The sequence below is a fragment of the Coptis chinensis genome, unplaced genomic scaffold, assembly GCF_015680905.1.
Source record: "Coptis chinensis isolate HL-2020 unplaced genomic scaffold, ASM1568090v1 utg912_pilon_pilon, whole genome shotgun sequence".
Classification (NCBI taxonomy): domain Eukaryota; kingdom Viridiplantae; phylum Streptophyta; class Magnoliopsida; order Ranunculales; family Ranunculaceae; genus Coptis; species Coptis chinensis.
In genome coordinates, this window is record NW_028238191.1 from 160,390 (window position 1) to 176,017 (window position 15,628).

At 37.5% G+C, this 15,628-nt stretch overlaps 2 protein-coding genes and 1 pseudogene across 9 annotated transcripts; 2 read left to right on the forward strand and 1 right to left on the reverse strand.

Annotated features, from left to right (window-relative positions):
- Positions 1–215: 215 nt before the first annotated feature.
- LOC147472697 (uncharacterized) lies at positions 216–6,358 on the forward strand. Of its 2 annotated transcripts, none has more exons than XM_086588390.1 (14): positions 216–548; positions 695–763; positions 861–1,267; positions 1,379–1,436; positions 1,530–1,846; positions 1,941–1,998; positions 2,173–2,417; positions 2,567–3,014; positions 3,109–3,209; positions 3,372–3,415; positions 3,882–4,080; positions 4,801–4,945; positions 5,583–5,710; positions 6,011–6,358. In XM_086588390.1, the coding sequence occupies exons 2-14, from the start codon at positions 712–714 to the stop codon at positions 6,170–6,172; spliced, it is 2,364 nt and encodes a 787-aa protein (XP_086444516.1). In that variant the 5' UTR covers positions 216–548; positions 695–711; the 3' UTR covers positions 6,173–6,358. The 2 variants fall into 2 exon arrangements, with proteins under 2 accessions (XP_086444516.1, XP_086444517.1); XM_086588391.1 differs by having other exon boundaries at positions 1,533–1,846.
- A 132-nt stretch (positions 6,359–6,490) lies between these two features.
- Positions 6,491–9,825, forward strand: LOC147472698 (uncharacterized). Of its 6 annotated transcripts, none has more exons than XR_015210725.1 (5): positions 6,491–7,272; positions 7,362–7,507; positions 8,454–8,672; positions 8,928–9,009; positions 9,101–9,825. XR_015210725.1 is itself a non-coding variant. In XM_086588393.1 (4 exons), exons 1-3 carry the CDS (start codon positions 7,180–7,182, stop codon positions 8,659–8,661), a joined length of 447 nt encoding a protein of 148 aa, XP_086444519.1. In that variant the 5' UTR covers positions 6,491–7,179; the 3' UTR covers positions 8,662–8,672; positions 8,823–9,825. The 6 variants fall into 6 exon arrangements, 4 of the variants coding, with proteins under 4 accessions (XP_086444519.1, XP_086444520.1, XP_086444522.1 ...); XR_015210726.1 differs by having other exon boundaries at positions 9,105–9,825; XM_086588393.1 differs by having other exon boundaries at positions 8,823–9,825.
- A 1,501-nt stretch (positions 9,826–11,326) lies between these two features.
- Positions 11,327–14,116, reverse strand: LOC147472699 (protein DETOXIFICATION 41-like; annotated as a pseudogene). Its single transcript, XR_015210722.1, has 8 exons — positions 13,644–14,116; positions 13,001–13,547; positions 12,810–12,896; positions 12,655–12,711; positions 12,290–12,528; positions 12,061–12,179; positions 11,873–11,959; positions 11,327–11,775 (listed from the first exon to the last, which is right to left on the reverse strand). The product of XR_015210722.1 is annotated as a protein DETOXIFICATION 41-like (transcript).
- Positions 14,117–15,628: the final 1,512 nt, after the last annotated feature.

A 15,628-nucleotide genomic window follows, 5' to 3' on the forward strand; every position in this document is an offset into this window, starting at 1 on the left:
ATTTTGACACAATACTACATGAGTCTTGTTCTTGCTAGGGGTGTTTAAAATTGCTATAATAATATATATAAGTAGAGGTTCAATGCAAGATGGTCTTTGATCCATGGTTGGATGAAGTAATGAACAAAAAATGTGAGTGGGCTTTTGGGCTTTTGTTTTCCTACTAAAAAACGAACTAGTTGAGTGTCTGTGTATAAATAACCGCTGCAACTTCCACAACTCATCTTCTTCTTCTCTAACATTCCAAAACCAAGGTAAAAAAAAAATCTTCCCGCTAAATTTTTTCACTTCTTCTCTTCACCGAAACTCCACACATTTTATATCTTCTCACAATCATAATCACAATCATAATTATAATCACACCAATTGCCATTGTTGTACGGGTCGGGTCATAAAAAAGTTATATTGGGCCAGTCAGAAATAAAAGCCCACATAAGTTACAGAAGAAGAAGAAGAGGAAGAGGAAGAGGAAGAACGGGGTTTAAGGATTCTTCTGGAACATCCTTTTTTCTCTCTAAAGTGTTGAACCACGTTATTCATTCATCCAAGTATGTTCCTTTTTTCTCTTTTAATTCTGGCTTTCAACTTGCAACACACGTAAAGAAACATCTTTGTATTGCTAGTGAAGATTAATAAGAGGTTAATTTGTTATAAAGTGTTTAACTTTACGTATATTACTTGTTTTTTGATGTAGTTATCTAAGAAAAGGCCATGGATTTGGAGCCTTTGGAGGATATATTTTCCCAGCCCGCTGTTTCTAATGGTATGCAATGCTTCTTTATCATTATTTTTTTGTGTTTGGCTTTTATTCTTTGTTTATGGGAGGATGCTGAGTGAATAGTGATCAATAATTTTTGCAGCTCGGGCTGGGGGGAAGTTTCAACCTAAGGCAAAACCTCAGCCCAGAAAGGTAAAGCATGTCACTGTACCCACAAATCCTACCAATGCTGGAAAGGAGAGCTCTGTCATCCACCAAGACATTGTACATCCTGTTTTTCTTACACAGGTGCCTGACCGTTTGCCATATACGGCCCCTTTAACTGATTCGTTACCCAGACTTATTCAGAATCAAGAGCTGGTTAACAGCACTGAAGTTTTCCATCCAGGACTGCCTCATGGCGACAAGCATTCTGCACCAGTGGACATTATGTCTCAACATCTCTCGGATAGAGAGTATTTGGGTTCCAGAGATACTTTACATTCAGAGTCAACAATCTCCATCTCTCATGGAGACTTGCAATCAGGTTTCACAAGATCAGGAAAAGAGGTATGGAGTCATAAATCTCATTCCTGTGTCAAATGTCAATAATTGTCTTTTCCAGTTTTTCCTGTTCTGGTGCCGACTTTAATGTGCTCTTGGTAATTTAATTACTCTCAGACTGCAGAGATTTTTTTTGGGCTTGATGACATCATCCATGAATCCAGAGCTGCAGATGGTAAGACATGAACCGACTTTCCATTTTGAAGCTTTACATATATAGATATATTCTAACTTTATACCACTTTCAACATATGATATATGTTATCAGCAGTGAGCACTGTGAGAAAATTTCAGCCTAGGGTCAAAGTAAACACGCAGCCAAAAGACAAGCTTCCTGCCTCACATGCTATTTCTGTGGCAGCAGAGGGTTCCATTAATCATGATGAGGCTCCCATGGACTTGGAGGGAGGACCTGGACTTGCATCACTTTCAACTTTTGATTGTCCAGCACTTAGGCGTTGCAGCTTTGTCCCCACTAACAGTTCCTCAGAACTTCTCTCCCAACAGACACTAAGCAACAGGGAGACTGGTTGTTTTGTTTACGAAGAAGACTTTCTGTTTGATGCTGAAAGCTTGGAAAGAGAGGTGAAGATCTGTTTCATTTTCAATTCTACACCCCCTTCCCCCTCTCCCTGGTCATTATCTTGGAAAACATATTAAAAACTTTGTATCCTTTCAGGAGCAGCCATTTCATGGCTTGGAATCTCTTAATGTTATTTCTCAGACCACCACTACTGGTAAGTCAAAATGTCTATTCTGTGTAATCATTCCTTTTCTCACATTTCTTTTTCAATGGTGCACTTCCTGCTGGAAATCGGTGGAAATAGTAGTGTAGAACCAAAGCCGATGGTAGGAAATAATGCTCATCACTCATACGTTAATCCAGATACTAAAGTGTGCTTATTTTGCAGCTGGTGCTCAATCGGATCCTTGTGAAATTGAAAACATGGATGATTACCTGCATCCTGTAGCTGCTGATCATGATTTTGTTGATTTGTCAACCATGAACGCCCCTCATCCTGCAGTACCTGATCATCCATCTTATGTTCCCTCGAGTGAAGATTTGACACACCATGTTGATGCTTCTGGGTCAAATGTTTCCACACTTCAAGAAGTTGTAGAACCACTGGCTGTGCCAATAATCTCTGGCAAGGAGGTACAGTGGTTATTCTCTTACTGTGCGTGGTTGCATATTTGCGGCAGTTGTGTGTTACCTATGGCCTACTAATCATTTGTTTTCTCAAATGCAACCAAGTGGTTTGATCTTTATATATCGTTCTGATTCTCCAGTTCTGCTTTTATCAGGCAATTAGAAGTAAGAAAAGAAAAGTATGTGCAAGGAAAGTTAATTCCGAGAATGTTGAAGAATTCTCTCAAGAGGCCCTGGATAAAAGAACTTCAGTAGCAGCTGATAAGGTAAATGAATATGGTAAATCATCAAGGCGGCTGAGAAAGAGGTCAGGTGCTTCTTTACTTGTTGACGAGCCGGATGGAAGTTCTGAAGAAAATGTTGACGTGCTTGCTGAAACATCCAACTATTCATTAGTGGATGAAGATGACCAGAATGATGTTGATGAGGAATACAGGGAAGAGACAACACATCATAATAAGACAGCAAGAAAATCTAAGACAGCAGTTCAAAATGGGAAAACGGGTCGAAGGCGTAAAAGCTCATCTGAAGGAAAAGAGTCATCAAGCAAGGAACCTCCAAAAAAGAAGTTCCCTCACTCTACTCGAAGAAACAGAAGACAAGGTACCTCCAATTACTAAGTCCCTAAATTCATTCAACTCTATGGTGTTTAGAGATGCTTTTTTCATATTACACTAATTGACCTATGCATTTCTAGTGAACAAGGTGTTGCTTGAAACCCCAGAGGAAGAAATTGATCCCCGAAAGCTGCCTATTAAGGATTTAATCCTTCTAGGAGAGTTAAAGGAACAGAGATTGGTACATATTCGTTCCCACCTCATGTTTCACTTGTCCTTATATACTAGAGATGATTTATGTTTTGTCTATAAGTAGACATTTAGTTCATATTTTCATTGTTGCTAGTTCATATTTTCATTTGTGCGATTCTCTTACTGAAACCTGTCATTTTCTTTTTTGCAGAAGAAAGGTGCAGCGACTAAACAAAATTCACTTCCCAACCGAAGGTATTGACTCCACATATTCTATTTTTGTTTCATTTAAAGATTTCAGTAATCTTACAAGTGAAAGAGTTTCTGCTTTTATATTCTGTGACATAAAGCTTTTCTAGGTGACGTCTCCGTGGTAGCTCCTGATTATTATCTGGGGCTGGAACAAGCGAGTGTTTTTAATATTGGAATCCCTGTGACATTAATTTATCACCAATTTGCCAATGTTACTATTAGTGATATTGTTCAGACTCCACAAAAGATTCTGACAGAATGATTTTTTTTTTCTATTTCTTTTCCTAAGTAATCTCCAGGTTTTTCTACATACAAAAACTATATGTATAATAAATAAATAAATAAATAAGTAATAGAATTGCAGATTTTTTCCTTTTTGTAACACTGAAAGTAGCATATAGACTACTAGTCAATTTTTCAAATATAGTGGTTAAACTTATCTGTGTCTCTAATTCATTTCATTTTGCAGTGGCACTAATCCTTTTGCCGAGGATGCTCCTTATGATAAGGACGACACATTTTTGTCAAATGATGGGATGAACCCTGATGATGATGATGAAGCAGCTCCATATGCAAGTTCTTCAAAATATAATTACCATTCCTTCATGGAACCACATAAAAAGCGTAAGAAGAGATGGTCGAAAGAAGATACAGAGCGTTTTTATGAGGTGAAGTTGCTTTTTATTCCTTGTAATCATATGAAATGTTGCCTTTTGAAAGTTTTAAGGTACATGTGAAATCTATATTGTGTTTTAGAATGTAAAAGTGACTTCAGAGAGTTTTTCTTTTTGTTTCATTTGGTTTTGTCCTAGTTAAAACGGATTTAATTATATTTTTGGCAACTTGGACAGAGTTAATCCACTCTAGTTCTGGTATTTCTTAGCCAAGTCAATGCTACATATTAAGTGGTCTAATCTTCTTGTTTAGTTGTAGTGATGCACACACCGAGTATCTAAACCTACCATTTTAAAGAATTGAGGATTTTCTTATGATCCAATAGAAATTTCCAATTGCTGGGTCAATGACTGGATAGTACCCATTGAAAATTGTCTTTTTCCCAAGATATCAGAAATTAGAAATCAGATTAGGATACTGGAAGGGGCACTGGTGCAATGAACAGGAATAGAAATTATCCATTGCTAAGGTCAAGAACGCGGACAATGAAGTAGACAATAATTGGTCATGACACTTTCTCACGTGAAGTATTGCTGTATACAAGGTTAAGGACGATGTGCTGAGAACTTGTAATTTCGAAGTTACATTTAGGTTGCACTCAGTACTTAAACCTTTAACATGTTTTTTTTGGAGTATGTGTTGCATTTGTTAGTAACTTTGTTGTTTTTATTGAAAGTTGCTGGCATGTTTATATGGTGTATCCTGTTTTTTAGGCAATTCGGGAGGTTGGGACAGATTTTCAAATAATAGAAACATTATTTCCTGGTCGCGATCGCCGTGATGTGGTGCTGAAATATAAGAATGAAGAGCGTCGACATCCTATGAAGCTTCATGATGCTTTAACTAATCGATCCAAGGGTAAGTAGTGTCTTCCCTGATAAAGTTTCATCTTTGATTTGATGTTGCTCTGTATATATTCAATCATTGTCAACTATTATGTCCCTATGAATTCCATTTTTGCGCAGTACGTTGTATATTAGTAGAGTACTAGAGTGTCTAGATATATGTTTTTATTTTTGACAATTTGACAAAGTCGTTTTGGTGTATGAGTTGTAATTGTATAGATGTGGGTCCACACCAACATGATAAGTTCTGCGTGGGAGTTATTTTTCACTCTTTCCACACATATATACACAACAAAGGAGAAGATATGGGTAAAAGCAAGAACTGCGTTACTTGTCAAAATAGAAAATTAGAATGCATATTGTTGTAGTGATAAAGCCCTTAGAGTCTAGATCAATACCACAATGCTAATGAAGGTGTTGGTGAAATTAACACAAGGTTACTGATTATATGAATATGGATAAAAGCATATACTCCTTTACTCGGGGACATAAACACACTTGTTTGTACATCACTGTGGGGCTTTGTATGAAGAAAGCAAAGTAAGCAGAATTTAGCGAGTGGTTTATCTGTGGATATCTTCCTAGGAATTAGCATACTTGAAACTTATTGTTTTATGTATACATTATTGTTCTCTTTTCTTTTCTTGCAGATCATTCTGAATTTGAACGGCTGATAGAAAAGCTGCAAGTTGCTGCTCAGACAGACCAAAATTCTGACAGAGACATGGAGTCAGTTGGTATATCTGGCGAGGCAGAGGACAACTCTCCTGAAACAAATGTAGGGCTTGTCATTGTTCCTGATTCTGTTTCTATATGAATTTTTGAAATTAATTTTAATACTATATATCCTTCAGAAGTTCCTGCAAGTTCAAGTACCATTATTCAAATACGGTATTACAACATTAACATACTGATCACACATACTTCGAACAGCACATCTCAGAATATTTAGAATTTTAGAGTAACATATTTAGAATCCAAGTCCTACTTCCTAGTTAATGACGTGTTATATCAAGAACATGAGTCATTCTGTTGAGATCTAATTCTGGGAGTGTGTTATTGTGTTTCCACTTTCCAGGAAGTAGAGAAATCCGACCAAAATGCAGAAGTTCTTAGTGATTTGGCAACTGCAGAGGTTCCTGAAGATTGCAGTCCTGTGAAAAGTGCTCATGAAAGCGAGGACGATGCCTATAAATGGAGTCCATGTAAAAGTGATTATGACGACTATGTTGCCTACTAAATGAGAAACTAATTAAATAATTTATTGGCTACTATAAGCATGCAATTTATTGGCAATTTATTCGTTTCCTAACATGTAACAGTTCCATTTCAAAAAGTTTTGGAGTTTCAATGATATTAGGCTGTGTTTGATAGCCCTATTTGCCATGGCAAATGCAAATAAATGACACTATTCATTTGTTTGCCAGTGTTTGATGTGCTTTTTTGACCCATGGCAAATATTTTTGGATTTGCCACATGTTATGATTTGCCATGATTTTGATGGCAAATTTTACTCTGGGGAGGTGAGTAAATTTTGCCACAACAAATTAACACACAAATTTGCCGAGGATTTACCACAAACCAGAAGCCCGACAAAATCTCACTCTCTCTCCCTTCGTGAAGAACAACAATGGAGTCGCCTGCAGGCTCCAATGGTCTCTCTCCTTCTCTTCTCCTCTCAGGTATGTTCATCTCTCTCTCTCATAGGTACCATTGTATGTGACCTCAACATCTTTTTCTAGCAAAGGGAAGAAGTCAGAAATGAAGGTTCAAGAGATAGGTCACTGAATCATTTTAAAAAGTACACTCTCTAGTTTCTCCTATTTTCAGTACATCACCAAGGTTTCATGTTCGTAAATTGAGTGAATCAGCTGAAATTGAAGCTGCTATTTTTTTTCGGTTTTAGTTTTCTGGTATGAGAAGTTCCTGTAGAAAATCAATGTATGGTTGCTACTTTTGGTCATCTTTATAGGGCCAAAACAAAAGTATTTTCAGATCTGAAGAAGTGCTCTTTCAAGTGATACATCGTACTGACATAATATGTGTTGTATTGTTCTTGAAATTGCAAGCAGTTTCATATTGAGGATCTGATGTCTAATTGGAGGGGAGTTATTTATGAAGAATCCAACTACTGGGTTGAAGAGTTATTCATCCCTCCTTTGTGATTTCTTGTCTGATTGTTCTGACTTCTCTGTTTTCCTTGAAAATCAATTTTCCTGACTGTAGAAACAAATAAATCATTAAACAATGGACTGTAGAAAAGCCCATTGGTTGGGGCTTATACAATTCGGTTTCTATGTTTTGTGTTCGACTCATGCAGCTAGAAGAGGATGCAGCAAGGTATATCCTTCCATTAGGCTTTCTATTGTAACAATCTTATTCTGGAAGACATAAAACGAATCATGCCTAAAATGAAATGCTTAATCCAGTTTTGGTGCAGAGATCCATCATCGGCATTGAGCATGGAACACCTGCTCCAAACTAGAATTGACGCTGCTATAGATTTGCGTAGGTTCTTGGGGCTTCCCTCCATACACACAAATGCTTATCGTCTTGTGAATAGTGAAGGAGACAGGTGAACTTCCTTATTTGATTTCCTGAGATTCCTTACTTATTGGTTATGTCTGCCACTGTCATTTAACAGAAGCCTGTATCATTTGGAAACCACATGTGGAAACTTCAGCCATTATGAACTTTACATCTGTATTATTTGTGTTACGCGGGAACACCCCTGATTCAATAACATAGTTTCTGCCACCCAGTTCCTGTAGACTCCAATTGAAACCATAGATCAGTACCAGTACTTAGTAAGTAGTAACTCGGCTGAAAGATCATAACCCGTACTGATATATAGTGCTAAACTTGTGTGCGTGTGGATGTGAAGGGGCAGGGGGTATGGTAGTTCCTAACTTTTCCAAGTGTAGAAAAAAAAAACACTCAGCTAATGGCTAGAAATCAGAATTTAAACATTATTTTTCGCATGTGGGATTGCGGGTCCTGTAAATCAATTTGGTCATAACGGTCTGTTACTGATTCACTGGCTGATCCCAGTTGACTAAATGATGCTCTTTTTTCAATTCTGCTATCTAATTGGAAGGAGAAATAGTGTTTTCCTCAATGTGAATTTTATGTTCAGTTTCTGCTATTGAATCACAATGTCACATGTTCCATATAAATGCAGATATTCTCCATTTTCATTATAAACTCCCCAATCCACATAACCTGAATTTGGTTATAGTTCTTAATTTATGAGTTCTGCTTTTGTTTTGACGGTTATCTGAACCCTTGGGCGCATCATCTGACACGCTGTAGTTTTCACTACAAAGGAGTGCAGAAACTATTAATAAACATCATAAGTTATGGTATTCTTTTTAAAAATGTTTGTCATAAGGATTATAAATTTTATTGTGGACTTTATATGCACCCATTCTCTTCCCTTCATTATATGTCGTAAGGCTCTACTGAATATGCATGCTATTAACCCCCTTGTATTTTGGTTATGTTTTAATGATTTCTTTCAGGCTGTCAGGGTTACTAGTTGATGTTATGGGAGATTTGGCTGTCATAGCATCATCTGCTGCTTGGGTTGAGAAATATAAACCAGTAATAGCGTCATGCATCAGTAGAATCGATGGCATCAATCATGTGAAATGGAGACCGTCAATTGACATTCTAAAGGAAGAAGGATTAGAGTTGTCAGACCTTGATGGCTCATTTGTCTGTCTCTAGAAACAGTAAAGGTAAGAATCCTCTTACATTATTATCAGTTGCAAATTTCTAGTTGTCGTTTGTAATCTTTAGGCTCCCCTAACTTTTGGTAACAACTCTTGTGTCATGACATGACATGTCATTATGACATGAATCTAAGCATTGTCGCATTATTTCGCCAGGTTTTGGAAAATGGAATATCATATTCAATATAATTGGATGGTCATAACACTGGATTTTATGCTGACCAGCGAGATAACCGACAGTTTATATCCTCAATTGCGCAGGGTCAGAATGTCCTTGACATGTGCTGCTACAGTGGCGGTTTAACTCTAAATTCAGCAAGTGGCGGTGCTGAAAATGTCATTGGTAACAGATTGCTGAGTTTTATTTCCTTCCATGTTTTTATATTTCTTCAAAGTGGCGAGTTATGGCTGTTTACTAAAATGTAGAGTTGTAGACAGATATGACTAGGATGAAAATTCTTAGGACAGAGGGACGACTAACTCTAAATCTGAAAGATGGCATTCACCTAGTTGAATGTAATTCACAATGAAAAATCAACAACTTCTGGTATCACCACAAATTATGGAGTTTCAATATTAAGAAGCTATCTTATTTTGAAGATTATCTACCTAGTAGACATGCGACCCGTCCAAAAGACAGCTAATGTGTTGTTGCCTGTTGCTGCTGGGTGTTGTTGCTTGCTGCTGCTGGGTGCCTGCCTGCTGCCGCTGGTACCTGCTGTTGCTGCTGGGTGGAGTGTGTGCTGGGTGTTGTTACCTGCTGCTGCTGGGTGCCTGCCTGCCGCTGGTGCCTGCTGCTGCCGCTGGTGCCTGCTGCTGCTGCTGCTGCTGGGTGGAGTGTGTGCTGGGTGCTGTTGCCTGCTGCTGCTGGGTGCCTGCCTGCTGCTTGGTGTTGCTGCCGCTGGTGCCTGCTGCTGCCACATGTGCCTATTGCTGCCATGGACTTGCTTCCCTTTGGTATTTGTTTTCTTACACATGTTTGTTACTTGTATGTCAGTTTGTTGATGTACATAAATATTTAAGATATTGGTTAGGCTTTGAGTTATCCCTTGTGTATAAAAGATAATTAGTAATAAGATTTTCTCAAGTTAGCTTTAAACTTTTGAAGTTTTTACCGAATATAAGCTTGTTATGTGTAGCCCCTTGTTTTCCATCCAAAGCAAGTACATCTTGAAGCGTGCCTAAGGATATAAGCCAACATTGTTGAGGCTTTTTAAAAGCGTTTAATACGGTGTCAATCTAACTATCTTTAATAGATAGGGGTATGCCTAAAAACTTATTTGTTTATGTACTATAATGACTTTCTGGAATTTCTTATGAATGATTGAATGAATGAATTTGATGCCTGTGTTATGACACAGGTCATCCTTGTCCAAAAAAAAAATCAATGTGACGATTACCTTGATTGATGCAAGTTCCATTGGCATCACTAAGCAACATTGTTTACAGACTTTTCATCTTGTGAAATCAACTACCTCCATGATTTTTCCCTTTATCTTTTGTTTAGGTTTCACAAGATCTAATGAGCACAATCACTTGGGTTTTCTGACATCTGCTCAAGAACAATTATGCTCCAGGAATATCAATCCGTTTCTTAACCAGACCTCATTCTTGTCACATGGATTTCAAAACTTATCCTAAAACTAACATGAAACACTAATGGGCGAATAATGTCTAACACCCAATATATTTATTGATAGTTACGCTCGAGTGCTTTAGCTATATGCCTTTCAACATGCATAACCAGATTCGTGTCTTGAACATGCCACACAAGACACATCCACTAGAGGGACCGAATCATCAAATGTAGTCTTCAACCAAATTCAACCATATTTTGATACATTTTATGTTTTCATTGCAAGTCTTTATAATCTTTTTTAGTGTGATATAGGTGAAACCATATACAAATAAGATAAATTTACAAATAAGAGTAGCTATAATAAGAGTAAATCTAGTGTGCGTCAGGAGAGAGAAAAAGATAGTGAATCTGGGCCACTCATACACAGAAGTTGAGGGTGTATTGCATGGCAAGGTACTGGATCTATGTCCTCTTAGGCATGCGCACGAGTACACCCTGCATATAAATCTTAAATATTTTAAAAACACAAAAAGTGAAATATTTGCCGCGGCAAATTTGGACAATCAAACGGTAGCAAATGGTTGAATTGCAAATAATGGCAAATGATATTTACCACAGTATCATTAAATAGTGACAAATTTAAATTTACCACAAATTATTTGCAATTGTCACATAACAAATTTGCCAGTGACAAAATTTGCATTTGCTACAGCTCCTATCAAACATAGCCTTACTCTTCATTACTAGTTATAATTCAAATGTATAATAGTACATTTATGAGAATGTACGCCATGAACTATGAACTTGGTACTGGTATAGCTCGCACGCCCAAATTACATACTTGCGTCTGAGCTTGTTTGAATATTTGGTCCAAGACATTAAGAGGATCAGACTTACTTCTATTAATGACACAAATGAAAGCTTAACCAAGTGAGAATGTTGTGCAAATAAAAGACACCAAGTTAATACGGTGGAGGGATTGCAGATGCATCCCATATAGGTGTATTTTCAGATCGTTTATTCCATTAGTTCAGAATGAAAATTCTCAAGTTAGACACCATTATACCACATGTGTGGCAGCTTATATTGAAGGTGAAATCTATTTTGATTCCATGGATATGTTCCTACAAAGAATAAGTGAATAAAGAATACAAAGTTTTCGCTGGAACAGACTACTGCTTTGGAGCCGCTCACTACATCAAAAACATGCATTTCTTTCTCTCTCTCAGATGGATCACTGATTATGTACATATGTGCATTGTCGATGACCTGATCAATTGCTATGGATTGCACAGCAGCAATCGCCTTGGCAGTTAAATCAGTTGCAGTGCATCTTTCTAGTCATGCCATGGATTGGATAGCAACAATCGCTTTGGCAGTTAAAACAGTTGTAGTGCATCTTTCTAGTCATGCCATGGATTGGATAGCAACAATCGCTTTGGCAGTTAAATAAGTTGCAGTGCATTTTTCTAGTCATGCCAGAATTTCTACATCCGCAGACTTCTTTATACGATCCAATGCATTGTCAACCTACATACACAGGGATCATTAATGGTGTTTCAGTACCAGTTTATTGCTCAAATCAAAATGTAATGGAAAAAAACGAAAATTAGTGTAGCTCTGTTACCTCAGTTTCCCAATCTGTCATAACAAATAGAGTGATCAGGACTAGAGTTTGTAGGAAAAATCCACATATCATTCCACACCAAATTCCCTGCAAAAAGAACAACATGAGTCAATATCTAATGATGTGGATGAAAGATTCAGAGGTCTGTATCTTAGCTTTGCCTTAAGAGTTGAGATTAGTATACTTACAGCTACACCCATACTTTTCATGAAGCTGAGACCAAATCCTATGGTGAGACCAATAAAGTAGTAATTACAAATATAAAAGCAAGCAGCAAAGCCTGGTCTTCCAATACCATTTGCCACACCTATGTAAAAATATAAAATAAAATGTGTGAATAGAGATGGTAGGAACAACACATGGTACAGAAACATGAATAAAGATATAAAAACACGAAATACGTGTCCAAAAGAATACCTGAGAGGATGGGCTGAACTCCATTCAATAATACTGAGATTGTAAGGAAGGGAATCAGAACTGAAACTGCCTTGCTAACGTCGGCTTTATATGTAAAAGCCATGGACAGTGCAGCGCCACAAATCAAAAGAAGTGCACTGAAAATTATACTGATGAGTATGCCAGTCACGTTAACTACAATAGCTGAGAATCTTGCAACCTTTGGATGGGCATCTTCCAGCTCCATACTCACTCGGATTCTGGAAAAACAATGAGATAGGTTAACTTTAATGGCGTCCAAGTAATATGTCCAACAAAACTTCAAAAGTTTCAGTCACTATACAACATAAATAATGTATAAACAAACTAATTGAATTGTCACTTACCTTGCTGCTTCACTCATGCCCAACATAAACATCAGGTCCCAGTTCAAACAGTTCAAGCTGAAATGGACAGGAAAGAATGTGAGTAAGGAGATCATAATCCTGTAATAAAGTGGCAGGAAAATTAACTCAAATGTTGGAAGGTTTTTTTCACTTACCAGATTGAAAAAGAAGCGACGGAGACTATCGGATTAGCAAAGTAGCCTACTGTAAGCACAAGTCCCATGCTGTACCATAACTCAAAGCTGCATTTACAGAACCAAGAGGTCAGTGAAATATTTATAACGGTGGTCATGTGTGAGCTGTGAGCATATATAGATATAGTTAAGAAGGAAAGTTTAGAACACACCTTAGCATACAAATTGATGAAACTGATAACTTTAGAAAAGACCACAGCCCTTTAAAAGCATTGGTAGAGAAACCAGTCCAGGTTTTCTGGCAAGAAGGGCTTAAAATTATATAAAGCCCAGTTATGATGACTAGAAGCCACCAAGAGAAACTCAATGTTAGAGCTGCTTCCAAGAGTCCGTATTTCAACACATCCACAACCAACCAAGTGAGAAGCAAATGCAAGAAAAAGATCCCAGTAGCTATGTAAGCTAAGGGGTTGACAATGTTCTGTGCTTGAAGAAACCTCTGCATTGGCAAATTCAGAGCAGAAGCATAGAGTTGAGGGAGCATGCAGCACGTGTAAATATCTGGGTTTGATCAGCTATGGCTGCTCCTAGGCCCAATGCTTGCAAGATTGTGCTCGAGTACCAATATAGGAAGGAAAATAGTACTGCTGCTCCCAAGTGCAAAATTATGCCCTGTTGGCAAATGACACCGAGTGATGCGTACTTCTTTGCTCCATAGGCTTCGCCACAACTAATTGTAACCGCAATAGCCATACCAGACTGTACACAAGAATGAATGTTCTTAGGAACACAAGCAACCAGAGAGATAGGTTACCTATACAATGATGAAATTCATTAGCTAGAAGACTTAATTACCATAATCCAGAAAGCAAGGCCTTGAAGTTCAAGAGTAGCCATGGATGCGCCAGCAAGCTCTGAATCTCCAATATGTCCAACAAACATCTGGGTGATTGAACTAAGCATCATATTCAGTATAGAGAAAATGATATAAGCTCCACAAAGGGACCATAGTTGTCTCAATTCCCAACCAACAAGTAGTGCCCACCATTCACAAGGTATATTCTCTTGATTGAGAAACTCCTCAATTGCATCAGAGGACAGTTCTCGAAACACATTCTTTTGTGAATTCTTTGAATCCCGATGATGCTTCAGCAAAGACTCGGTTAGATCAATGACCGTGTCTCCGATGCCCATGCTGATTTTGTTAGAACCACAGTAGTGATGTTTACTTAGCTCTAAGTAAGCTCAGTAAGGTAGCTATAGTCTAGAGAAACTCAGCTCTCACTATATTTTCAGTCAGCAGAGAGAGTTTCAATGTTCAAGGAAAGTACTATGATGGAATGAATGCTCAAGGATGTTTGAACGTACACCACTATATATAGATGCCCCAAGTCCCCAACTAAGTTGGGAATTCATTTAGAAGTTAGAAAGCACTCAATTTTTAAAGACAAAATAATTAAGAGTGAGTGTGAGAGTGTATTGTTTCAAAGGTGGTTGGCTAGCTACTCCATACTATAGTGCATGGATTTGGAAGGTGCAAACCTGGACCTACAATGCACAAAGTACAGTGCACTTTTTACTGAGATAAGATTTTCCCATTTTCCATGGGCCCTGGAACGTATAGATATTCCAGATTTGACGACATACATTTCTTTCTAGTTTCTAGCGAGCACGCAAGAAGTTTAGTTGTACCATGTGGGAAATTTCTTAAAATCCACATCTAAGTGGACCTGATCCCGAATTTTCAGTTCGGTCACTGAGTATCAGAATCAAATCTTTATCTGTTCTGTACTTTATTTTGTTCTTATACTAAATCGTGTTTGTGTCATTAATTTATAAAATAAAATAATGGGATCAAGATCATATCACATGTTTTAATGGCTATCTATAATACAAAACAGCTCAGTTTTTAAGTAAGTTATAAGGGCTTAAGTGATGGTCCTGATTTCTTCGGGATTTGTAACAGCTTAGTTTTTAAGCAGGGCTTAAGTGGTGGTTCTGATTTTCTCGGAATTTGTGCTAAAAATACTTTGAGAGCCCTATTTAGATATTACTAAAAACAGGTTAAACCAAAGCAATCCTTCCGGATTGAAACTCTTTCTACCCAAAAAGAAAAGCTAAGCTAAGTTTTTAAGTAAGTTATAAGGGCTTAAGTGGTGGTCCTGATTTCTTCGGGATTTGTAACAGTTTAGTTTTTAAGCAGGGCTTAAGTGGTGGTCCTGATTTTCTCGGAATTTGTACTAAAAATACTTTGAGAGCCCTATTTAGATATATTACTAAAAACAGGTTAAACCAAAGCAATCCTTCCGGATTGAAACTCTTTCTACCCAAAAAGAAAAGCTAAGCTAAGTTTTTAAGTAAGTTATAAGGGCTTAAGTGGTGGTCCTGATTTCTTCGGGATTTGTAACAACTTAGTTTTTAAGCAGGGCTTAAGTGGTGGTCCTGATTTTCTCGGAATTTGTACTAAAAATACTTTGAGAGCCCTATTTAGATATATTACTAAAAACAGGTTAAACCAAAGCAATCCTTCCGGATTGAAACTCTTTCTACCCAAAAAGAAAAGCTAAGCTAAACCTGGGATTTGTGAGAGCCCATGTTAAGTCAACGTACCAGGTACCAAAACAATCAAACAAGCTAGAACAAAATCAATAACTAATTAAAAAATCAAAATACTACATGCATAATAACACCTTTCGAGTCACACACTCACACTACACCCACCACAATAGTACATTGCCAACCAGTCAGCTAGATCTACTAGATTCTAGGACAATTAAACTAACCACAATTACCAAGTCTACTAATGTCATCCACAATTTTCCTTAAACCCAGTTAACAGG

Bases quoted from the DNA above. Each gene is read 5' to 3' on its own strand.
- LOC147472697 (XM_086588390.1), top strand. From the start codon at position 712: ATGGATTTGGAGCCTTTGGAGGATATATTTTCCCAGCCCGCTGTTTCT. The intron at 1,437-1,529 runs GTAAGACATGAA...ATATGTTATCAG, and splicing joins TGAATCCAGAGCTGCAGATG to CAGTGAGCACTGTGAGAAAA. The intron at 4,081-4,800 runs GTGAAGTTGCTT...CCTGTTTTTTAG, and splicing joins ATACAGAGCGTTTTTATGAG to GCAATTCGGGAGGTTGGGAC.
- LOC147472698 (XM_086588393.1), top strand. From the start codon at position 7,180: ATGGACTGTAGAAAAGCCCATTGGTTGGGGCTTATACAATTCGGTTTC. The intron at 7,273-7,361 runs GTATATCCTTCC...TGCTTAATCCAG, and splicing joins CTAGAAGAGGATGCAGCAAG to TTTTGGTGCAGAGATCCATC. The intron at 7,508-8,453 runs GTGAACTTCCTT...GATTTCTTTCAG, and splicing joins GTGAATAGTGAAGGAGACAG to GCTGTCAGGGTTACTAGTTG.